The following is a 25133-nucleotide window of genomic DNA, read 5'->3' as shown; positions in this document are numbered from 1 at the left end:
AAACAAAAGTCCTTATAGGGTGACGGCACCAGTGTCCGGACATGTACAATGTACATACCAGTGGTCGGATATCTATTGTTAGTTGATGATAAACTTTTGTGTGAAGGAAGGAACAACATACTAATGGTACATGTCCGAGCACACAAACGCGTTTGGTCATGGTAACAGCTGAAATGAAATGTAGCACTTATTTCAAAGTCGCCGACTGTAAGATAACATTGAAAAAAAGTTTTCAATTGAAAATTAAACCATCTCAAAGTTAGTTTTACATATCTACGTCAGTATATCAAAAACTAGCTCAATACAGAACGTTACGACCTAACATATTGACAGCGTAAGGGGATAGAACCGATGCAAAAGAAAATATTGTGTGTTAAAAAGTAGCAAACTGACTTATCCGAAAATGTGTTCTCGATACACGTCTAACGTGAGTCATTTCCACGAAACTTTCTAAAAGAAATGTCTTTAAACTTTATCCATCCTATGTATGTTGTTATAATAAAATGTGATGAATTGAACGGATTTTATTCCCATCTCAGATTCAACAACGACCTGACCTTGCAACTTATTTAATAAAAACACACCCACCAACCAAAACATTGTTGTAATTCGAATCGACGAAGAGAAAGCAAATGGTCAATAAAATAAATTGTCACTTACTGTAAGCTGCACACGGTATTCCGGTGTAGGCGTGGGCAGGACGACTTAAATAAGCTTGTGCCGAATGAAGGCATCGATGTGTTTTCGAAGTACACTGCAAAGCTTTTTCATACCGACTGTAATCCGGGCTTAATCTTCTTTCAGCCTATGGAAGGGACAGAAAAAAAATACGATTAAAGGCGAACCCACATTAAGACGACGATAAAAACAACGCACAGAAAAAGAAAAGAAAACAGGGAAAAAAAGGAAAGGAAATCAAGTTTTAAAAATTCTTTCGTAATTTTTTTGCTTTCCGTTCGCTTTCCATTCCTTTGTATACACACAAAAAAAAAAAAATCTAGAAATCGTTTCCAATAGACACATACTTAAGCAGAATAACGCACACATTAAAATCATATTCAAAGCACGTACTTCCTTATAAACATCAGATATATTCTGAAAATTATATGTTCCGGTTTTCTGGAGACTCTTTAACGTTTCATATAAAAATATTTCAAAGTTTTTGAATGTATAGTCTTTATACGGATATCGTCTTAATGAGCCACCCGTTTCCAAACCCAGAGCAAGGGTTGATTTGTGATAATCGTCTACAGCACGTTTTACCAACACCGATTCGTTGATTTTGCTGGAGCGTATCTGTAAGCTTTTCAACTCGAGAAGATGTTGAAATATTTTACGTTCCATATAATATCTAGAAAAACGAAAAGAGGCAAAAAAGAAGTAGTGAGAAGAACAAGCAAATGAGTTAAATTTTGCGTTTCAGGGGAAGGAAAAAAAATTTGAAATTATGCTTTTTTAATGTAGCAGAGAGTGTAGTGCATCGTATAAAAATTGGTACGAGATAAGTCGGAAAGTTTTTTTTTTCCTCTTTTTATAAGATCTAAAAGTGAAATTTACTTCGTCGCACTATCTAAAGACTTGAACGGCCAGTCATTTGGTGATTTGATCCAACCTGTTAGAAATTTCTTCGGAATGTACCGGTAAATGCAACGTTTACCGGTAAATTTCATTACATCTTTTATGGCAGCTTTCGTGAGAATTTTGAAAACTTAAATGACATTTTAGTATTTTTTCCGTGCCCCTGACACATCGAACGACTGTGGCATTTAAATGGTACCGTTCAGGGATTTTTTTATAATGCGATGACTCCACTACCTGCTTAAATTTACTTCAAACATTTAGAAACATTGTCCATTATACAGTTAAAGGCAACCAAATGTGTATCGAGGTTCGCTTCAGCTGTTTACACTTACGACACGAATTTACCAATTTACCAACGGATTTACCCAAGCAGGTCTAACCAAAAGCCCTTCTGGCGTTGAATGGCAAAGATTTATAAGAGGCAATTCTTTCGCACAAAAAATTGAAAAGCCGTTCGGGCAGCTTGTTTCGATGAGAAATCCAGTTCACCGGATTCGATGAAAAATTCGGTTGACCGACATTTACGGAAAAAAAATATTTTTGAGTTTTTTGCTTCGATATATTTTCAGAGGACTGGAGTGTCCAGGTAATACTTTGCGATTAATCGCAAAAATGAGCACCCATTCACTACTACTTTCTGTACGCCGAAGGGTTATCAATTTTTTAATAAGGAAAATGAGTGCACAATATTTATATGACGAAAAATATTGCGATATTAAAAATGTTTTATGAAATTATGAACGAAAATAAAGTCTGCTGCATATATATATATATGCAAAACCCTCACATTCACATACCATGGACTCATCTATTTATGTTACTGATTTTTTTTAATTTTATCTTTTTCACTTCGCTTTTGTAGTTTAAAAAAACGGAGGGGTCTGTATAACTAAAGATTTATTCAATTAGAAAATTTGTAGCTACATTTATGCAATTGTAAATTAGTTTATCTTTTAATGTTGATCTGCACGTTGCACTATGCAATTACAGTGCAATTTTAAAGTCGTATAATATTGAAAGCATTACTGGAGGCATTTTTAAAGTGAAAAAAAAGTCTGGATAATCCGGACTCTTCTGTTACTTAATTGTGAGTATCGAGATAATTTCGAATAAATGCGAAAGACTTTATTGCTTGAATTTTTCTTTATGTCGCGTCGTATGGAGTTTATTTGTATTGTTATTGCAATTTGTAATAAACATGAAGTTTCGTTATCGTGTTCTTGTTGTTAAAAAAAGGAAAAACATCCATATAGAACGACTACTAATACCACTCAGGTGCAGGTACCCACCCACTTATTCTATCTAATACCACTCCTATACAGTTGAAGGCAGTGAAATTTCAGCATGAATTTGATTCAGCTTTTTTTCAGCTGATCACACCCTACAAGCACTTCTGTTTACATGTGTGGATCAGCTTAAAAACAGCTGAAGCAAATTGATGCTGAACTTGTACTGCCTCTCTGACTGGACATTTTCTAAATTGAGTCATTTTGCCTTAATTAAAGCAAAAATAATTTCTTAACTTTTCTCGATTTTCACAAATTTTTGCGAGATGTTTGAAAATTAGCGAAAGTTCAAGAAATCTAGGCATTGAATTCTAAACTTTTCTTTTTTGGATTGCCTACACCATCACCAATAATTTAAGCCCATTTGACCATGTAATGATAATCGAATAAGTTTCATTATCGATTTAAGAATTTTTATGTTTGAGACTCACACAATTTTTCAACGGCGAACTTTGACAAAACTAACTAAAAACTCATTTTCGACAAAGTTTTTCCAAATTTAATTTTTTTTGGTTATTTGGAGTCCAATCGGTAGAAAAACGAAACTGTAAAATGATAAACATTTCAACATTGTGTTTTGGTAGAGGTCGAAATTTGCCAGGGTACGAAATAACTTGAAATTTTACTTCTTTCATTTTGCGCCAGTTAATGAATTTAAATTTTTCATGTTTCAAGCACTACTTTCGAGGCACTTAGCATGTGAAAAAATCCGATAGTGTTTATTGAGCTCGGTTACGCCTCGGATCAACAAAATTCACACGAAAACGCCACTTTTTCATCTTTTTATCCCTATACCTGTGAAATACTATTTATCATCAAGGGAAGGATTTTTTGATGCCAAAATGTCCTATATTTCAATATTTTAAAAAATGGGAACGTTACGCCGGATGTTCTAAGTTTCGTCCGTGCAGGGTGTAGCAAAAGAAATAGGGAGAAACTGCCTGCATTTATCGGTCTAACAAAACAATTTACTGTTCGTCAAGTTTAATTTTCTTTTTAGAATAAGGGAGGTACCGCATATACTTTTTAGTTGATTTTCTTGAAGAACTCGGAAAATAAAGGGACCCGTGTTTTTTCTTTTCTCGAAAAAATCAAAATTCCAAAAATTATCACTGTTTGAAGTTGAAAAAATTTTCACATCCGATCACACCCGCCATACAAATTGTTGTTGTAATCGTCATTTACATGGGAAGTATAAAGAGCCCTATAGAGAGTACTATTGCTCGAATCAAGAAAGACAAAAACACGCGTCCTTTTATTTTCCCAATTCTTCAAGAAAATGTTAAAAAATTGGAAAAAAAATTTTTTGTCCCTCCCTCATTGTCCCAGAAGTTTACATCTACGTGAATTGCTCCACAAGGAGAAAATCTTCCAATGAAGGCAATAGGATCATAACCTAAGTTTTTAAGGTATTTTCACAATATAAAACAAATAAATTTCCCTTCTGACACACTCATTTCATTAGACAGTAACAATGAATTTCTTATTTTGATTCCATCAAAGTTGATCACTGAATGTGGACTGGACAATATTCTATGACGTATACAATATGAATTAAGCGGGGTGGGGTTCCACGATATCTATATGAACGAATTAAGTGTGGTCGCACAAAGATGAAAAGGTGAACATCGTATAATAAGCAATCATTACCTTTTAATATTCTTCTGGATCGACTGCGTTACTGTACTCATGTTAACGGAATTCTTATCACCCGGCTTTCGTCCCTCCAATCGACTCACACAAGATCGTCCATCTAAATTAGCGAACACAGATTTTCTTGGCATTACGGCAGTGTAAATTGTCCTAGGACTGGGTATCTTAGTACGCAAAGCACGTGGACTCGGCTCGAATCCCGAGTCATGATCTTTGCTCAATTGCTTCTGAGCGTCGTCGATCAACTGATTTGGAACATCAACCGAGAATTGTTTACTGACACTTTTCACACGCTTCTTCAGCCTTTTTCGGCGACCCGTGCCGCCACTCAGTACGTCTCGATTCACCATATCGTATTCGTCGTGCACATTGTCATCGTTGACGCCATCCACATCGTCGTCAGAACTATACGGATTCTCCTGGTCTTCTTCGTCGTCATTTGTGGCAGTTTCTGGCTTGTCAAAACTGCCTAATATCTGGAAGCTTTTCGATCTGTCCTGTTTTACGATAATTTCAGAAAATGGATCTTCATGGTCGATAGATTCATCACTGGCTAGCACCGTAAAACTACTTTTTCGTTGTTCTTCCCTTTCAGGTGACGGCCGCAATTCATTATCCAAGGTGCCGTCAGGAATCACTTCGAAACTTTGATCTACCGTTGGAAGCAGTTCACTGCCATCAGCTGGTTTATTGTCCATGGCAGTGGTGTTCGATACTGGAAGCACTGGTTCGTCATTGTGTTCATTTTCATTTGTTTGATCTGTTTTTGCTGCGCTTGGTGTACACGTGTCATTCGTTTGAACGGGCTGCTCGTTCACTACAACATTCTGACTCTCATTTTTCGTTGGATTCGGCTGTTCGACTTGCACTGTGTCACCAACATTGTCTTTGGGACTATTATCTACCGTATACGTTGAGTCTGTGAGATTGCCATCGGCGTTCTTCACCGGCTCATTAATTTTTTTGTCGTTTGATGGAGATTTTGCAGATTCATCAACGACCACCTCAACTGTTGGTTGACTGTTCTCATTACTCGGCGGTTTCACATCTTCCGAATGGACATCGGCTCTCGTTACAATAGTCTCAGATACAATCTTGGCGCTTTCGTCACTTAAATCGCACTTACTGTTGACGCGTCCATCGACTGATGCTTCACGTTGGGCAGCTTGTTTTGTTTCGACTTTTGAACTAGCATCATCAACTGGCCGTTTATTTTGTTCTTGTGAACGCTTTTGTGCTGATGAAGTTTTTGCCGACTGGGGTCGCTTCACCACTTTTTCATTTACTTTACTCTCAGCAGGAGCATCCGATTCTTTTGTTTGTTCGGTTTCCTTTCGATTTTCCGATTTATTTTTGGTTTTATTTTCTTTTCGGGTGTCTTTGGCTTTCGCAGCCACTTCGTCCGCGGATGTGCTGGGCTTTTTCGACTTTTTATCTTTTCTTTTACTTCGTTTATCATCACTTTCGCTGTCGTCATCATTGCTGGATTTACTATTGCTCTTCGACTTAACGTGTCTGGACGATGCCTTTTCCCTTTTCTTGTGCTTGTGTTTGTCTCTTTTCCGATACTTATGACAGCTGCACCCTTCACTGCTTGAACAACTGTCTTCGCTGACCGATGACGAGCCCCTTCGATGTCTCGACTTTCGTCGCCGATGAATTTCAATGTTACTTTTCGAACGACACATATCACTCGAACTATCGTCTTTCTGTTTGAACGTTTCAACGCTACTCGTACGAAATCGATACCGGTGTCGATGATGATGATGTTGATGATGATGATCACACCGACTTTGATGCGATTTAGGAACTACTTTCTCATCACAGCTGTGCTCGTCGGACTCAGATCGCTTCAAATAGACCACGAAATGTTTCGAATTTTTCGTATCGCCCGTTTGCTGTTCCGATTTGGTTTCGTTGGTTGTGAAGCTAAGTGGTTTTACCAGCTCTTGATCATTCAAAGCATTCGGTTTTCGCCCGGAGAGACGAAGTTTACTAGCTGGAAGTCCACCATGAAGCTGAAGAAATTTTGCTGTCGAACGAAAGCCTTTTTGGAGGGCACAGTCTAACGGTGTCATGACTACGTTTCTGGAAGTACGGTATATGGAATTGACGTCGGCACCAAAGTCAAGCAGCATCTGCGAGTATTGTTGCACGTTTAATCCATGATAGAATTTCATCAAAACATTTTACTGACCTTGCACATGTCGGTGTAATCATTTCCCGCTGCGATATGTAAGATGGTACGACCATCATTGCTGGTGATATTGACCTGTCTTGGTTTCTGTTCCAGTAGCCATTCGACCAATTCCCGTCGACCGGAAGAGGCTGCTTCATGAATTGGCAGATCACCTTTAGCATTCCGTAGCCACATGTTCGCCTTTCTTTCTCGCAACATTCGCACCGTTTCGAATTGACCTTTTGCACAACCACAATGAGCTGGGGTACGACCTTTTCTATCTTGTCGATTGGGATCGGCTTCTAAATCTAATAGAACTGACGTTGCATCGGCATGTCCCAGTGTAACGGCGTAATGAAGAGCTGTACAGCCATTGGAATCTGAGAAACAATAAGTTGAATGAACAACAAATTTGGATTTTATTGATAGATAGAATCGTACCTATTAGGTCTGTTGGTGCACCACACAAGCTGATTAATGTATCGATACATTCTGTATGACCTCTGGAAGCGGCACAGTGCAGCGCTGTTAATCCATCCCTTCAAAGAGATTTTTTTTTTTAAAAGAAACTTAGGAAATCAAGGAAAGTCTTTTACTTGTCAGAGCATTCGATCCTCGCACCGGCCTTCACCAATGCCATAACAGCTCTAGCCGAACCTGCTGAAGCAGCCCATAACAATGGTTGTCGACCATCTTTGTCAATGACATCAACGACAGTATGCGGATGATGTAAGAAAATACTCAGTATTTCCAATGCCAGCCGTGACGAATGCAATCCAGACTTTCCATCGTAATGTGCTCCACACATTTGGGCAGCATAATGCAATGGACTGCCACCATTTATGTCTGGCGTCGATACGTCCGCTCCGGCTGCTAGAACTGCTCGAAGAGCTTCAACTTCACCACACACTGTAAACATAAACATACATTAACATACAACCCTTTTCGATCTTACGTTATGTTATGAATACAGACCTGTAGCCCAATGAACGACGGAATGTCCTTCATTGTCTAATGCATTTACATCGGCCTTATTGGCTAAGAGTAGATTAACCAATGCCATATTTCCTTGAATGACAGCCAAGTGCAGTGGAGTAAAACCATCTTCATCAGCAGACTCCAGTAGCTCTGGAGCTGCGACTAATTTAAAGAAAAATTGATGACAATTATTAACAAATAGGATTTTACTGTCTGCCCCATGCGAAAGTTGACCATTACATAGCATTTTGCCTCTGCAAAAATGATCCATTACGTAGATTAAACGTGAATAGTTTTGTGATAATCAATTTTCGCATAAGGCAGGGCATCAGAATCCATTGAATGTTGCCACATAATTCATTAATTCGGAAACAACTTTGTGATACTCGAATCCTGTGTTTTTTCGCAACAAGCTTTGGTAATTGTCTCTTATAAAATTGTTAGCTCATGCAATGAATTACGTATTAAGTTCTAAGTCAATTATTTCCAGGAACTATTTTTGGGAAAACCTTTTCCTATATTTTCCCACACATTCCCGGGTTTTACTTCATTTTTACCATTTATTTAAGAATTAAGGTAAAAGTGGGAATATTCAAGAAAATATTTGAAAATAGTCTCTGATTACAACATGCAACCAATTAGCAAACAAATCCAAATCATAAAGATCAAATGTCGGAAACATTTTAACTTAAAAAGATTTATATTACTTGCGACACTAGCAGCCGCCACGAGGTCACGTTGTCCGCTACAGTAATGAAGAGCGTTTTTGTTCGTGTTGTCACGATGATAGACTGTTGAAGGCTGAAATGTTTGAAAAAGATGTTCAAATTAGTAATAAATGAGGCCCGTGGAAAATATTTTAAAAATTTTTCAATTTTTTCAATTTATTTGGTGAAATTTCACCATACTAAATTGTATGGCCCATTCATTGAGTTCGATTCAACTCGTAAATTAATTTAAAAAAAAAGAGTTATACATAGCTAGTGTCATCGTTTAATAATGCCATATAGAATCCGAATTATATTTTTGGATTGATTTTTCAGTTCACACAATTCGTTCCCCTTTTCATCACAATTTCAGTTAAATTTATTTGCAAGCATTCAAATAGTCAATTTTACGTGATTTTCAATTTTTGTCGAGTCGTTGGGGTCGTAGTCGAAACACGCTGCAGGACCTACTAAACACAATCGTATCAAATCTGATTCAAATCACACACTGAGGTGCGAACGATACACATATGGATGCATCATTTCTATCTATAAGAGTTCTTCATCTGATGAAATATGAATAGTCAAATGCAGTATTGGACACATTAGCGAATTATTAAAAAAATGCAATTTCATTCATTCAACTCCCCTTCCTCCTATTTAGTGTCTTCCAAGATCTACTGTTATCAGCATAGACGATTTTCGAAAAGATATCTATCTATCTTAAATTTAAGGGTGAAGAAGCAGGACGGGTCCTAACTATACATTCAATAATAAAATAGATGATCTATACTAAGCTATAATGGATAAAACAGTCGCTTAATATTATTATCGATGATAATAATCTCATACATTTAAATGAAAATTGTTATTTAATACGCAAACCAATTTGTTATTTACAAAGCTATTAATGGGTCAGTAGAGATTATCTAGTTTAATTTAGACTTTTTATTTGTTACTCATGAAAAATTGATATTTCCCGATTAACGATGAAAGATTAGGCAATATGGTAAAAGGATTACTCAAAAAGATGAAGTACTAGATTTTATCTCCAGCACTGAGTGATACTTTGAACGATGGACGATAATGCGAAAATTTTGACCACCCCAAACAATGTAACCAGCATGGTAAAAGAAAAAGGACATTTTTTGGTAACGGATTAACAAAAAATTGTGTTTCGTTGTCATTTGGGATTTATATTTTGATGAATCATAATCGTCGTTAGACAGTCTGGTTTGCCGTCAGAGATATATATATGTATATTTACAAAAACACGAGAAAAAAGGGTATACCATGTCGTTTTAAGTCTTTTCTCAACACTGTATCGCCCCAACGATGAGTGGACCGATAAATTTCGCAAAGTGAGTATATCTACCTTCAACCTTTCTTCTTGTAATCACTCTATAATTGAAAGGGGACAGTGACAGTATTTACGTAGGCATATGTATGGGGGAGCTTGGTCAATAAACACAACACTTGTTGATCGTATAGATGAAATTGCTCTTATGCGGTAAAATTTGTCAAGATGCTTGCTCAATCAAAATATTTTTGTTGGTTTCTGATTTTGAATGGTTATTTTTCAACACTGAAAGGTTGTAATGTACACATCGAATTCGGAGAGTGTTTTGCCTGACATGGCTTTGGAGATTTACTGAATTTGTCGAACTGAATTTTGCTGAAGAAATATTTGGGTGAATTATAGCAAATTCCGAGGCAAATTCAGTGAAGGTTTGTTAAATTTTAAATAATTCGAATTATTGGTTTTCTGTGTTCCTGTCTAAGGATTAGTGAAAAACAATACATTCAGAATATCAATTGCAGTGCTTAAGGGTACGGGTAGAGATATGTGTAGGCGTCTCCAATGTGTTTTTTTTACAAGAATGGAAATCCTGAATTCAGCTGTTCAAAAAGTTACAGGATCTCAGGGCAGTAGCTACTAATGTACGAGGGCGGGCTCGGCTATTTCGAAAACTCAGAATTTATCGCCTGTTTTTCTTCAGGTTTTTTTAGAAAAATATTTTTTATTCAGGCGGACCAAAAACGTCACATTCTCTCACCAGAAAGAGAGCCAAAACAACAACTTTTTCTCTCAGATTTTCTTTCACTTTTCGTTCCAGTGCAATCACGTTTCCTTCCCAGTGACATCACTTTTTGCGTTTTGCTAATTATTTCATGGAATTGCTTTGAATAAAATGAAATTTGATATTAAAGTTATCGCGCAAAAATGAGTGTTTTACATGAGTTTTTCTCTTTGCAACAGTCACTTTGTTTGGGTTTAAAAAAATGGTGAAACAAATTGATGTGTTTGTTTCGTGGATAAATTCGAGAATTCACCTCGAGAAGAAATGGAAAATTCCAACTCTAGCGAATTACGGCCCTCGCTTCGCTCTTGTTGGAATATTCTATTTTCTCCCCTTAGTAAACAAATGACCATTGTTTTGTGTGTCCATCATCTCGATCGTAAATTAATGTCGTTTCGGTTTGTTTGGTAAAATCTGTTCTTTGGCGCACAATAAATAAATTACCTGCAAATATTGTGGTGAACATATCCTCGGATAATAAAATTTAATTTAATTACATTTTCGCTTTTGTAGCCCACATCATCGCTTTGACAGAAGTGCAATTACTGCATGCATAAATATTTATATATTAATCCAAAAAATTGTTAATCATTTTACTGTTTGACCAAATATTTTATAATCCGTGAATCATTTTTGGTAAATTTAATTCATTAAACTCACTTAATTAATTATATATTTTGTTCATTATTGTTGTTGTTTATTGCCCCGTATATAGTTCGGAAAATATTTACATTTGCATTTGCTAATTACGAAATTAACTTGATTTTATGTTTTCATAATAATTTATCGCTTTACGTCCAGACGATAGAAATTTTTATTTTTCCTTTTTTCATTTATATTTTTGCATCGAACGAACAAAAAAAATGCATAAATTAATGTGAATATTCAACGCTTTCAAAAACCGGTATTGATTAAACTATTCAACAAACAAAACGAACAAATGATGGCTGAATCATGAAAACACCACAACGATAATATCCCCGAACAGCGTTGTCAAATAATGGCAATGAATATTCAGAACACTTTTTTTTCACTCTCTCTGTGTATCCCTGTTGTGTGTCTGGCTATATCATAGTTTATATTGTGTTATATGGTTGATATTAATACTAGTGTATAGAGAGAGAGCTGGGTGTTCTTCGTATTGTGTGTTTATTGTTTTATTAACGCTTAAATGAATAAACTATTTGTTAGGACTGAATGTCCTGCAGCCAGCACAAATGGCCTATGGATATGCATTGTGTGATTATTTTAATAAACAATCCAAACATTCGTCGTATTTCTAATGACAACCAGGGCCCTTTTTTTCGTTGCCTAGGTTTTTCTGGTAAACGGAACGATATGATAGTAACAACAGAAAAAAACAACATTGTCGTTGGAAAAAAGAGGGAACGGATAAAGTTATTACGATATGTCCCCCGTCTGTAACATCAAAGGGATAACGGAATTATGTTTAAATAAATATCGCTTTGGTTTTTGTAAAGAGTTTCCCAAAATGATTTCAGTTAGAAGATTAGAAATTGTGAAAATTTTGTGGCATAATTCCATTCAGAAATGATATTCAAAAGTAGAAACGTGGACAGCACAGATAAAATTTCTGAATTGATAATTTGGTAGTCATGGACTACAAGAAAATTTTTTGAGACGCGGGAACTATGTACAGGCGAGATTTCTACTTTGAGAAATTCAAAGAAAATGAGCTATCACACGCCTACCAAAGTGCTCGGGAGCCGGAGATATTGCGTTTTCCAAGTCGTCATTTTCAGTACAAATACATGAAAAATGGCATTCTCCAAACAATCAAAATCTTTCAACTTACTCTGTATGTTTCTGTCTATTTATCTATCGATAGTCGATCTCGGAAAATCCGCAGCGAATCTCCATGAAACTTTGCAGGAACCTTAGTCAGGCCATTAGAACTTAAGTTTCATTCATCATTATCCCAGGAAAAATCAGAATTTTGAAGAATTAATTAATTAATTTTCGGAACAATTTCTCTCATATAAAAATGAACAGCCATTTTTTGTTGATAGTGTTGTTATGGTTGTTGTGAAGTTGGTTGTAATTCGGTCGAAATTTCAGAATTCAAAGTTTATGAATATTATGGTGGCCAATTAGAAAAATTTGGTCATTTTCGGGGTATGTTGGGTAGCTGAAAAAATTTGGTCACTTTTAGGGTATGTTGGGCAGCAGGAAATATTTGGTCACTTTCAGGGTATGTTGGGCAGCTGGAAAAATTTGGTCAAATTTTCGAATTTCGTCAAATTTTCGAATTTCGTCAAATTTTCGAATTTCGTCAAATTTTCGATTTTCATCAAATTTTCGATTTTCGTTTAATTTTTGATTTTCGTCAAATTTTCGAATTTAGTCAAATTTTCGAATTTCGTCCAATTTTTTAATGAAACAGCAGTGTTGACTACACTTCTAAAACGACTGAATCCCAACAAAAATCTCTTCGAGAAAAGTGTGACGCAGTCTTTGACGCAGATTTTTTTGGTAAAATTTTGGTTGTTTCCAGTCAAATTTTTTTTTGGTAAAAATTATTTGGTAGATGATGAGAAAAACTAAGCCAGCTTGTTTGAACTAATTTGGTGTAAAATTTAATGTTTGCGTAACGAAGCTGAAAGCGTCAAATCTAGCGATATCATTCATTTTAGACATTGTACCTCAAAGACTGCGTCACACTTTTCTCGAAGAGATTTTTGTTGGCAAAATTCATGGAACGAAGATGACGAATCTTAATTTATTTTCGGGGATCAGTTCGGAGAATTGTACAGGCTCACACCACTTTGATCTCTAAATTATACTTAACAATCTTTGTTGTCACACCTTAAATGCCATGGTGATTGAAGAATTTTGCAACGGATATTTTCATCGTCAAAGGGAAGCGCGTAAAAAATGATGTCGAGAGTCTCACAATCGTTTACATAATCTCTTTGACTTTCGTTTACTGGCAGAAGCATTTTCCCCATTAAAGCGTGTAGAAAACATCGTCCCAAATTTTATAGCGTTTGTAGTTTCAAATATAGTTTACGAATGTGTTTCTTTTTACAGCTTTTTCTCTTATTCCTGTGTGGTCTAACTCTAACAAAACTACATAACTTGCTGTGTGCTGGTGCATTACATTCATGGGATGGGAGTAAATTCATTTTAACACATTAGCGCCCGATAAGTTGTGTTTGCTGTGTAAGAGAATTAATTCACAATATTAGGTCCTGTTTTCCGGCCACAAAGTTAGTAAATGTGTTGGTGGGTTCCCGAATGCTAATTTGTAAAGGTACATCGTATATCTTCGTGTCCACGAGTTCTTCCGGTTGAACCGTCATCGCACTGACTACGGACTTTTTGAGCCAATAACCAATTTTTGCAGAATTTTTAATCATTTTCTGTTTAAGCTCAACCACCTGACGAAATTGGAATCAGTAATTCGCCCTGCTTTTCGTTCAATGGTACGATCGTTATCACTGGCTGACCACTTCACGTCGCCTTACTTGTTCATGTCCATCGATGGGCACTGATTGAAAGAGAACAGCTGACTTGGGTATCACCGGTTACTTTTATCAATTTTATCGGTGGACATCCTATTGTCGTTCAACTCGGTTATCAGTTATCAGCCAATGGTTTAACCTATTCTTTTCGGCTGTTTAAGGAATATCGGTTTCTCAGGTTCAATTATTTTATGTCGAATCAAAAGACTGTTGTTTATAGATCAACGTTATAATATGAACTAACTTGCACAGTACAATGCTTGACATTACATAATTTAGAAACTTAATTGACTGTGCCAACTATTAAGATAAACAAAAGTTCAGATTGGTCTGAACATACTCCCGGCCAAGACATTATAAATCGTCTTCAAATAAAACTAACACAAAAAATTCAAAATGAAATGAAATTGGCTCGGAAGATAAAATGAATGAAACGGAAAAATTTACTCAAAAATAAACTCAAATTCAAATCCTCATCGGTCAGGCTGCACATTGGTCTCGAAATAAATGCGCACTCGATTTGACAAAAAAGAATTGTCAGCTCCTTAAACGTGAGATGTGACGACCCAACAATTTGTTTGAGGTGAAACTTCATTGATTGCACTGCTGCTTCCCAAATTCCTCCGAAATTACTTGCTGTTGTAGGATTGAATTCCCAATCGACGCCGTCGTTGGTAAATAAAGCGACTATTTCGTCCATTTGTTCTCTCAGTGCGCTCTGCTGTGCCTTAGAAAGCTCTGTTATCCAGTCCACAAAATTCGCAGCATTTTTGTTGTACATAATGGCAGGTTTTGCCCGACGACTGATGAATCTCTTGGATAATCGTTTTCGGATACCATGGAGCGCTTCATTCTCCAGCGAACGATGTTGAAGACTACTCATGTTCCATAAACAAGTCGAGAAACATTCCGCTAATTGTTCACACATTGATACTCCATTGACTGTCTGCAATTGACCACAATAATACGAAGAAACGGCAGTTGGAACAATTACTGCAAGATGAATAAATCCAGCTGATCTGTCAGCCTTGCAACTTCCGACTCGTTCGGCCTTTGACACGCTTAAAGACGAACTGGAATGATTGCTTGATCCCGTTATGAGACGCCGAAACCAATGCTCGAAATGAAACTTTAATCGAACAAACGATTGAAATGTGGAATACTCGATGATGTTTGACTATTGAAACACATAAAGTCAAAATTGTAAATTCCGGTTTTCGCTGTACGGATTGCAGTTGACCAAAATTGAAACCATAAAATGACCACTGCTCTACTCCATTGATTGTCTTTGGTAGACGATTATTGCACACGATAACTTTGAAACAAAGAAATGGTGACGTCAACCAAGCTGTACTGGCATACACTAATTGCATAGTGATACTCGAATGCACCAATTTGTAGTCGAAAATCAGCTTCTCTGTCATTATTGAACACTGAAAGACAGTAGAGCACGAAGCCAATCCATGAGCCACTACATGAAACTGCAATTCGATGATTATTTTCGAAGCGTGTATTTGAGACAACGTGGATCTTTTGTTAACCAGCGACCTTTTGTTTCCATCCACGTTTTTCTCACAAATGAACATTGAGAGAATGGGCACAAATCGTAAAACTTCCAACTCGCTGAACACTTGACTCTTTAAATCGTATCTTTTCGATGAAACAACTAGAACCATTTGATTCTTTTCACAAACATACAAATTTGAATGATTCACAAAAATGTCTATTGTCTTAGAACGCGATTGTTCGCACTTGTCGGAACATAAACTTTCATCGACCGATAATTTGATAAAAAAACAGCCGATTTCTCTCACAACTACAACGCGAATTAAATAAACAAACGGTTGAGCAACCGACATCCCGGTTGAGCCCCCAAATGTTTAAGGAATATCGGTTTCTCAGGTTCAATTATTTTATGTCGAATCAAAAGACTGTTGTTTATAGATCAACGTTATAATATGAACTAACTTGCACAGTACAATGCTTGACATTACATAATTTAGAAACTTAATTGACTGTGCCAACTATTAAGATAAACAAAAGTTCAGATTGGTCTGAACATCGGCCTCACCCCCATTCGCTCCCAAACATTTACGCTCACTCTCATTAAACTCGCTCGTGACCAAGGTTGTAATGTATGCAATTACTGCCCTCTAATCGAACATTGTAAGGACAACGTACCGATCACCGAAGGGGATAATAGTGCATTATATGTCTATGGGATGGGACAAATGATGTAAATAAAGTGCTGAAAGTTTGTGTTGCAAAATTCGAATCGTTTGTTTAGTGATGTAGCACACAAGGAACTTTATTTTCATCATTGCACATATTTGCACACATTCATAATACGTATTCGCAATTTAGTGCTTATTAGAAAAGACAACTGCAACACTCATCAGATGTGTTCGTCTGAGTAGAGTGTATATTATGTGCTGATAGGGGTAAATTCTCTGTTTGTTTCATGAAATTGTTCTCGTAACCATAAAGCATACTCATAACAACGACTGTCTATTATTCGAATAGATATCATGAACATTGGTGACGCAATGAGATAAACAATAAGATCATGTTGATGGGAACTAGTATAGCAAAAAGAAACATATTTCAATGCTAATAGATTGAAAAACGTTAAGTCGGAGCGCAGCGACATTGCCTTATAATTCATAAAAAATTAACCAATCAAACATCATCACCAACGACCTTACAATTTACTGTTTTAACTTGTGAAACGAAAACGAAGTATGAGAACTTTTCACACTTCCAGTGGTGGAAATTTTAGAATTTAAGTTCCAAGTCTTATGTCTACAACAGTTGGTCAAAAGCATTATGTCTTTTTCATGGTGCAAAGTGAGCTTGTTTTAAATCAGTTGTGATTCGTCATACTAAGTCAACGGCAAATTTTCGTCTGTTTTTTGTGTCTTTTCGGATTCGCTTCGTATTAACAAAACTCACGGAAACTGGACTGTTCCCATTCGGTCCCTAGTTATGTGAATGAAAACTTTCAGGCTTAGTCCATCTCCCTCGCAAAGCAATTTTCCACTTTCCTATAACATAAAACCATTTCGAATGTTCTGCGGTAAACCCATAAAATGTGAAAGCATTTGACAGCCGTCTCTGGTTTATGCCTTATAAAATATTTTCTCCATGGATACGCAGTCTAGCCAACAGACTTGTGTTGTGTGTTGAATAGAGTTTTCGTTGGACGAAGAGTTACATGTTTGCACTCCATTATTTAACTCGTCCAAATAGAAAGTATATTTCGTGAAACTTTAATAGACCTAGAACGCAAACTTACATTTATCACAGTGAATCGAACATCCAATATATCAATTCGTAATTAAACACATAACTCGAGGCCAAGTACATCACAAATGATGTATGTCGTGTAATTGTTATTTCATCAAATTCTATCAAAATATTAATTGTCTCATTAAGTGTTCAATTAACCTGTTTTTCTATTTCCACTGATAAATTAAACAGATTCATCAATAGATCGGGAACTAAAATGCTCCACTGGGTTTGTATATTCTGTATGATGAACATAATAATCAACTTCCATAAATTTTCAATTACCAGTCCATTAAAACAATGAGAAATTCCAAACTGCTAACACACCAACCAACAAGAGAGGAAAAAAAAGGAGGCAAAGCAAAACAAATCCTACCGAAAAACATGCTTTTTCAATTTTTATCCTTCCTGCACGTGCCATTTAAGCTAGACCATTTTATTATTGTGCGCTGAATAGAAGCAACACACAGTTCATAAAAACGTGGCCATTTCAATTGGGACATACATATATACATACGCCTATGGGTTACGATTGTATATATTTATACGTAGGCTAGGTATATGTATATACCGTTCTCGATACAGAGAATAATGATATAGATGGTGTACGTAATACATCAAGGTATATTACAAGTCCTACAACTCCCAGAAATTGTCGGACTATAAACAAATCCCAAGTTGGCATAAAAATCGTAATTTATCAGAGTGACCCACATTACATTAATATATTTTCGTTTCATGTATTTTGTCTACTCGGATCTTTTTTTTTTGTATTCTTGTTTTGCCATCTTTCTTCCTCTTCTTTCACCGTGAGTATACATTGTAAATAATCCATAAACTTACACAGGATTTGAGAGATTTTCATTTTTGAAAATTATTTTAGATCTATGCAACAATATACACGTATTGAATAAGAATGCAGGTGTGTTTGTTTTGTATACGAGATCCAATAACCTTGCATCGCATCGAGATAATGTAGCACCATTGTATTATGCATTAGAAAATGAGGATTTATTTTGTCGATTGGAGCAATACAAATATGATACACTGGGTATTATCCATTCATAGCCGATCTTGTTATTCAACATGGTTTAATAGATCCTACACTAAGGCTATTAAAACCACAACACACAACGGCCTCATTATCTACCTGATAATTTTTTTTGTTGTGTCTAATGCTATTTTATTGAAATCGTTTCAAAATTTCATATTCATTGAAGATCTCTCACATGCCAGTAGATTTCTGAGAATAATTCTTCATCATTCAGGTTTCGTTGCAGTAAATCATTTTTCATAACTGACAAGAAATTGCAGTTTTTTTCCCACTTCATAGGGTTTATTTTAACATTTAAATTTTATAAGTTACAATCGTTTGTCACATAATTAAATATAGAAAATTTCATTTAAACTGTCTGATTTTGGAAGGGTTCCTAAAATACATTCGTAATTTCCTCTTTGAATATCAAGAGATAATCTTTGTATGAAAAAATGCACAGCCCTGCTTCTAGCATGAACATATAAAATATTTGGAGGCTGATGAAATCACAGTAGGCACTGCGTTTCTGTTGTACAGATAGATGACTTGCTTTCGTTGTATGAGTTAAAACATACAATACAAACAATCCTAAGCGGTAGCTCGTATCACTAAAGCCTCCGAATTTGACACTTGTCAATTCAGTGTTCATGCTAGTAGCAGTGCTGTGAAAAATGTCTTGATCTGTTGTCACCTGAAGTTTCGATCAATTTGCGACCAATTTTTTGGATGAGTTTTATTGTTTCCGATGCCCATGGACCGATTGTTTCTACAGCGAAAGCAACGAAATGGTAATTGTGTTTAATTTCTTCGTATAGTTTATGTTTTTTCCTTGCTGCATTTTCTGATGCTTGTCCGGGACTATTGTTCACACGAAGATAACTTTTCGCCAATGTGTCGACGCATGTGACGTCCCAGACAAGAGAACGACCTTTGTGCCATGGAATATTCGTAACGCCATCTACACGTTTTCCATCTTTCCGAAACATACCGGGCGGTTCCAACCGTGAACTTGTGTTGATGGATGAGAGGCCTTGATGTAAGGTTCTGTTCATCACCAAATGACGCGTATATTTTCCCTTGTTTTTCTTGCAACTTAAACCATGACGCCCCTTTGAATCGACTGGCTCGCCACATAAATAGCAATCATGTGGACGGCAAATGTCTGCACCGAGTCTGAGACCAACGCACGTTCTTAAAGTATTATTGTTGAGAAGTGTTCCTAGATTTGGATTCGGTGTTGCAGTCAACCATGCACCAGAGAATTTATTTTGCAGTGATTCGAAACGGAATGTCTCAATTTTTGAATCAAACACTAACTCTTTAGAAACTCTCCGAATGTTGATTTCATCCCAGTTTTTCTGTTTATTTGGATCAGTCGGCAGTGAGTCATTCAGGCCATTCCACAGAAGCAGACCTTCGTCCAAATACGGCATCTGTGAATTGAAGTCCTGAATATCGATTAAGGTAGACAACAATTCTTTGACACTGCTAGCAGACGACAGGAAAGCTGGAAGCGAAATATCCTTTAAACTTCTTACACCGAGTCCACCGAAACGAACGGGTAGAGTAGCTTGTGTCCATTGTTTTTCGTCCAACTGAATATTCAGAATTGAGATTAGGGCGTTCTTTAAATCGATGTCAACGGAGTCAATTATATTTTCAATACGCCATGCTGGTGTAGTTCTCAAGAAATAAATCAATTTTGGAACGGTAAAACAAGTCTTCAACAGAAATAGTGCGTAGTGTGATTGTAGATCATTTAAACGGCTGACTAGCAATGTGATTTTTTCCAGTTTCTTGACAATGAATCTTTCAAATCCCTCTTCTAAAATCGGAGATCCCAACAGTTCTAGATCGTTGGCATCAATAATTCGTATACCGGGAGCAAGTTCTTGAAAATTTGACACTACTTCTTCGTCAACAACTCCGCCGCAGAAGAATATCTCACATTTCGAAGGGTTTACTTCTAAACCAATTTTTCGAGCTTTTTCTATCAATTGTTTGAAGTCATGCAATACGATGTCTGGTTGATCACAAAGAGTTCCGTCGTCAAGATACCAAACGTTGAACTCCGAATTCAAGGATGTAATAATTGGATGTATTGTCAGGCATAATGACAGTGGCCCAGTCGGATCACCTTGCTGGACTCCCACAGAAGAATCGATTAATCTCTCCCCATAGAAAAGATGACTCGGCGAAGAATAACTCTGCCAGAGGAAGTTATACAATTCTGGTGCATGCTCTTTGATATTCTTCAACATCTCATCACGATTGATACTGTTGAATGCGTTTTTAAAGTCTATTTTTAAAACGATTCTTGTTGAATTTCTAGACTTCTTAACTACGGTTCTTAGAGCGTGTACAGCTGCCTCACAGCCAAATTTGACTCCACAACCCACTTGATGCGGAAGAAGGTATGCAGACATCTTTTCTTTCAATGCAAAACAACCAAGTTTTGCTGACAAACGCCTAAAAGTGCAACCGACGGCAATTGGTCGAATTCCACCATCTTTTTTTGAAAATGCACAAAGGTTCGCTCCGTAGAAAAACGGACAAGTTTCTGGATTCAGTTTGCCACGTAGTAAAAGGTTGCATAATTCTGTTATTGACGATAAGCATTTTTGACCGGCTTCTCCAGAACTGTAAGAGATTAAATCTTTGATGTGCTGAGGCCGTAAACCATCAATACCACCACTTGAACCGGCTGGAAAGGATTGAATTCCATTTTGAACGTTAACTGAATCGACTTGAACAGCTTTGGTTGAATTGTCAGGTGCAGGTGGGAATGAAAGTTCGTGTGTTGGTGTAGGATGTTTGCTTAACAGTTGTTCAAACGTTTCCACGGTATTAGGAGCTACTGTATCGGTTGAACTGATAATGTTGACTGCTCCTTTTACATCGAAATCTGCTAATTTAGATTCAATTATTTTGGGTAAGTTCCGATGCGATTGTACTTTATTGGACACTGGTGCAGGATGTTTCTCATTGGTCGAATTCTTTTCGATATTTGTGCCAGAACTGAAATTTAGGCAATTATCCTTGATTATACGAACGATAGAAGTTCCATTGGTTTTTCCTTCTTTTCTATCAGTCGATGGCACTTTCAGTAATTTATATGGTAGAGAAAGTAGTTCTTGCCAAGAGGAAAATGTATTCTGTTTAACGCATTTGTCTATCGATTTTGAAAACTGAGTTGCGACCATAGTCCGAGCTCCTTTAGGAATGCGTTTTATGATTCGGCATGATTGTTTCAATTGCAGTTCATAATATGGTCGGAAGTTTGGTCGGTTAAATTACATAATGGACACACTGGACTGTTCATGATTCCTATCCGGTTCAGGTGTTTATGTAACAGGTCATGACCATTCATTTTTCTGAAATTTGCTACCTAAACTTTTCTGGAGGTCGATTTTATTGAATTTTGAGTTAAGTCTGACCACGACTTGTTTCTGGCTTCAAGTGTATGATGTAAAGTAATATTTTCCAACAATGATTTTCTTATTCCCTTGACTGAAAGTCATGGGTCTTACGAATGATAAACACTCTAAAATGTTTGTCACACAATGTTCAATACTATGATTGAAAATACATGGAATGTATGACCAAAAACCTTAAATACAGAAAATGTTTCTCACACTTCATTAGTCGGGCTATGAAGGATCTTAAAGATATTCCCAAAAGAATTTTTGTCTCGTCGCTTGATGCCACGATAACTCGAGTAGTTTTCGACGGATTTCCAAAAACTTTTTTTCTAATCGACGAGGAACTAAATCCTTCAGGTTAAGTTCGAAGATGAACTATAAGAGACGGGTGATCTTAGAGATATTCTGAAAAGAATTTTTGAGTTACTGCTTGATAACATGATAACTCGAGTAGTTTTCGACGGATTTCCAAAAAAAATTATTCGAAGGGGAATTTTTGAGGTTAATTTTGAAGATGGACTATAACGGACAGATGATCTTACGATATTCTTGAAAGAATTTTTGTCTTATCGTTTGATAACACGAATACTCGAGTAATTCCTAATGGATTTCCAAAAACTTCTTTTTATTTGAAGGGGAATGAAATTCCTGAGGTTAATTTTGAGGACGAACGATTGATCTTAGAGATATTCTCAAAAGAATTTTTGTCGCGTCGCTTGATAGCGCGATGGCAGATGGCTTGAGTAATCCTCAACAGATTTAAAAAAAAATATATTATTTGACTAAGAATGAAATTCGTGAGGGTATAACCAGATCATCATCTGTCTAGATAGTCTATTTATCATATGGAGTCATTTTCGACAGCTTTCCAAAAACGTTTGTACTGAAATTACTCGAGCTACTTTAATCAAGATCAATTTATGATATTTGTGTAACAATTTAAAAAAATCTATTGAGAAAATATCAATCAGTCAGTCAAGGGACCTGACCCACCCATAAGGTGGTGCCTAGTTTTACTTTTTGCTATTTTGAATTTTTTCATGTTCGACTTCTCTTCTTTTTCAATGTAAACCGTGTGACCGTATTTTCGACCGTAGTACGTTTTCCACAGGTTTAACATAATTCCAGAGACAGTTTGGGATTCTACGCAGTCTTTCAAACAACTTCAGGGCAGCTTCGTCACATATATATTCAATCGGCTTAAGGTCACTAAATATTGCCATTGCAGCGATTGGCGTCGACTTAATACCGACAGTTATGATCCGAAGTAATATTTCCAGTCTTTTCTTTTGAGATTTGCTTGCACATATTAGCAATTCGCTTCCGTTCATGAGCACTGGTAAAATGTATGTTTTTTAAGTCAACATTAGAGTGTCTTTGGATGCGCCCCATTTTGTGCCAGTTAACCCTTTAAGTATTTTGAGTCTTTTCTCTGATTTGTTGACCACTTCGGTAATGTGTGAATTGAACGTCAAACGTTTATCTAGGAATGTGGATTGGTAGTTTCTTTCATCTCTTCATTTTCGTAGAACAAATTGAGTTTTCTACAATCGTTACGCATGTTGAACAATTGGTATTTTGTCTTGTCCATATTTACAATCATTTTGTTTGTCTTTACCCAAAGTGATAAATTGTGCAGGGCGCAGTTCATAATCGACTCCATTGTTGAAGTTACGTCACCAGTTACGAAAATGTTGTCAGCCAACACCACTACTTCTACACCTGGTATAGATCTTAGTAATTTGCATAGGTCATTCAACATACAGTTGAATAATGTTGTACTTGACACAGCTCCTTGCGGTAAACCTCTTTTGATTTGTTTGAATGAAGATGTTCTATTGTGGCATCGTACAGATATAACGCGCTGAGATAAAAAGTCTTTGATGGAGCATATGATGTCAATTGGGGTGTTCATGGCAATAAGTTTTTTGATCAATGTATTGCGACAAACTAAGTCATACGCAGCTTTGAAATCGATAAACACAACGATAGTTTTCCATTAAAATGGTCTTGAATGCGTTGGCATAAATATGTTACTTGGTCGATCGATGCTAATACAATGGTCAGTTCGATGGGGCTATAACCGCAATCATTTAGTGCTTTGTCTCGAATAGTCAACGTGTTTTTACAAAGACCGTTATGATTAGAGTGAAAATGCTGAAGACTTGCCTTAACTTGTCAGTCAAGGTCTTGATATATCCCTCTCTAAGACGAGTTCAACTGATCCACATTATATTCGCACGCGCGGAAAGCAACGCTCAATTATATTTCCTTCTCTCTCATCATAACAGTCTATAGATCACCGCTGTTGGAGAGATGTGTTAAAACCCGATACGAGTAATTTTTTGCGATTTTTTCAAAAGAAATTTCGGCGTATTTTATGACGTGACTTTTAACAGATGCAATGCGCTTGTTTTGTGCTACATATGGGTCTTAGAAAAGAATACCTTGAAGAGTCATAAACATTTGATATCACGTAAATGAACACCGTTCAATGAACAGTAGCTCAAAGCTCTGAAATTTTTAGAAATAGTCGCTGACGTTCCTTGGGATAGCACATGATGTTTAAGGAAACTTTTTAGTGGACTTAAAAAGATTTTTCCTTTAAACTTTCATCAAGTAACATAGTAAACATGAATTTCTTAGTGACAATATTGTCACAACTTAGAGATTCCTTAATCAGTTTTCTAAGCCCATAACCTGTTTTTAAGAACTACGCTCCCTAGGACCTTGATTAGTCACACTGATTGTAGGCATAATTCAGTGGTTTGAATATACATGTAGATAAAAAATGTTTTAATTTGTCTCCACAACTTTTTTTCCCAATGGCAAACAATTTTTGGCATAGTTCCACACAGCACCGATGTCATTACGAAATGCACACGAGCAAAAAAAAAAAATTGCTGTACATACTCTGAAATGCACTTACACTGTATGATTTCGAAAATTTAATGACTCACACGATTGCCAAATTGAGTACGCTTATAACCTTAGTTATAAAAAAATATTAATTTTTTAAGCCTCACAAAAAGCTGGTCTGCGAATATTAGCTCGAACTTAATTGTTCACTTCCCAAAAACTATTTTTTTTTATTTCGACTTTTTGTTGCATATATTTTTAAGCTTAATTGTTAGGTTACCACACTAAACGGTTGCGGTTACAGCAAAATATTCACCACAACGTACATTATAAGTGTATATTATAAAGAAGACGAAGAATATAAAATATAGTGCCAATATCGTAGCTTTAAGCTAGTACATACGTTCAAGATTTATACACCAATATATAAATATATCCTTTTAATGGTCTCTATACGAGAGCAGAGGATGAAGACATAATGTTAAAAGATTTCGGGTTAAATAATGTTGTAAGGTCAAGACAATTTAAACGAAATCCAGAACAAACGAAAATGGGAAAATCATTATTTTTTCCTCCTG

The 25133-nt window shown here is 36.3% G+C and overlaps 1 protein-coding gene across 2 annotated transcripts in view; it reads right to left on the bottom strand.

Annotated features, from left to right (window-relative positions):
• LOC119069686 overlaps nucleotides 1–25133 on the bottom strand; it is a 62762-nt gene that overhangs the window by 10068 nt on the left and 27561 nt on the right. For both annotated transcript variants that reach the window (XM_037173810.1, XM_037173809.1), the window contains exons 3-10: nucleotides 8385–8478; nucleotides 7675–7839; nucleotides 7296–7608; nucleotides 7141–7238; nucleotides 6718–7079; nucleotides 4518–6658; nucleotides 1072–1351; nucleotides 661–805 (exon numbers count right to left, since the gene is read on the bottom strand). In XM_037173810.1, coding sequence (XP_037029705.1) covers nucleotides 661–805; nucleotides 1072–1351; nucleotides 4518–6658; nucleotides 6718–7079; nucleotides 7141–7238; nucleotides 7296–7608; nucleotides 7675–7839; nucleotides 8385–8478 — 3598 coding nt within the window. The remainder of the gene's footprint in view (nucleotides 1–660; nucleotides 806–1071; nucleotides 1352–4517; nucleotides 6659–6717; nucleotides 7080–7140; nucleotides 7239–7295; nucleotides 7609–7674; nucleotides 7840–8384; nucleotides 8479–25133) is intronic.

This window comes from Bradysia coprophila (assembly GCF_014529535.1).
Source record: "Bradysia coprophila strain Holo2 chromosome X unlocalized genomic scaffold, BU_Bcop_v1 contig_39, whole genome shotgun sequence".
Classification (NCBI taxonomy): Eukaryota; Metazoa; Arthropoda; class Insecta; order Diptera; family Sciaridae; genus Bradysia; species Bradysia coprophila.
The sequence above is the reverse complement of the archived record's forward strand: the minus strand, read 5'-3'. Positions and strand labels throughout refer to the sequence as shown.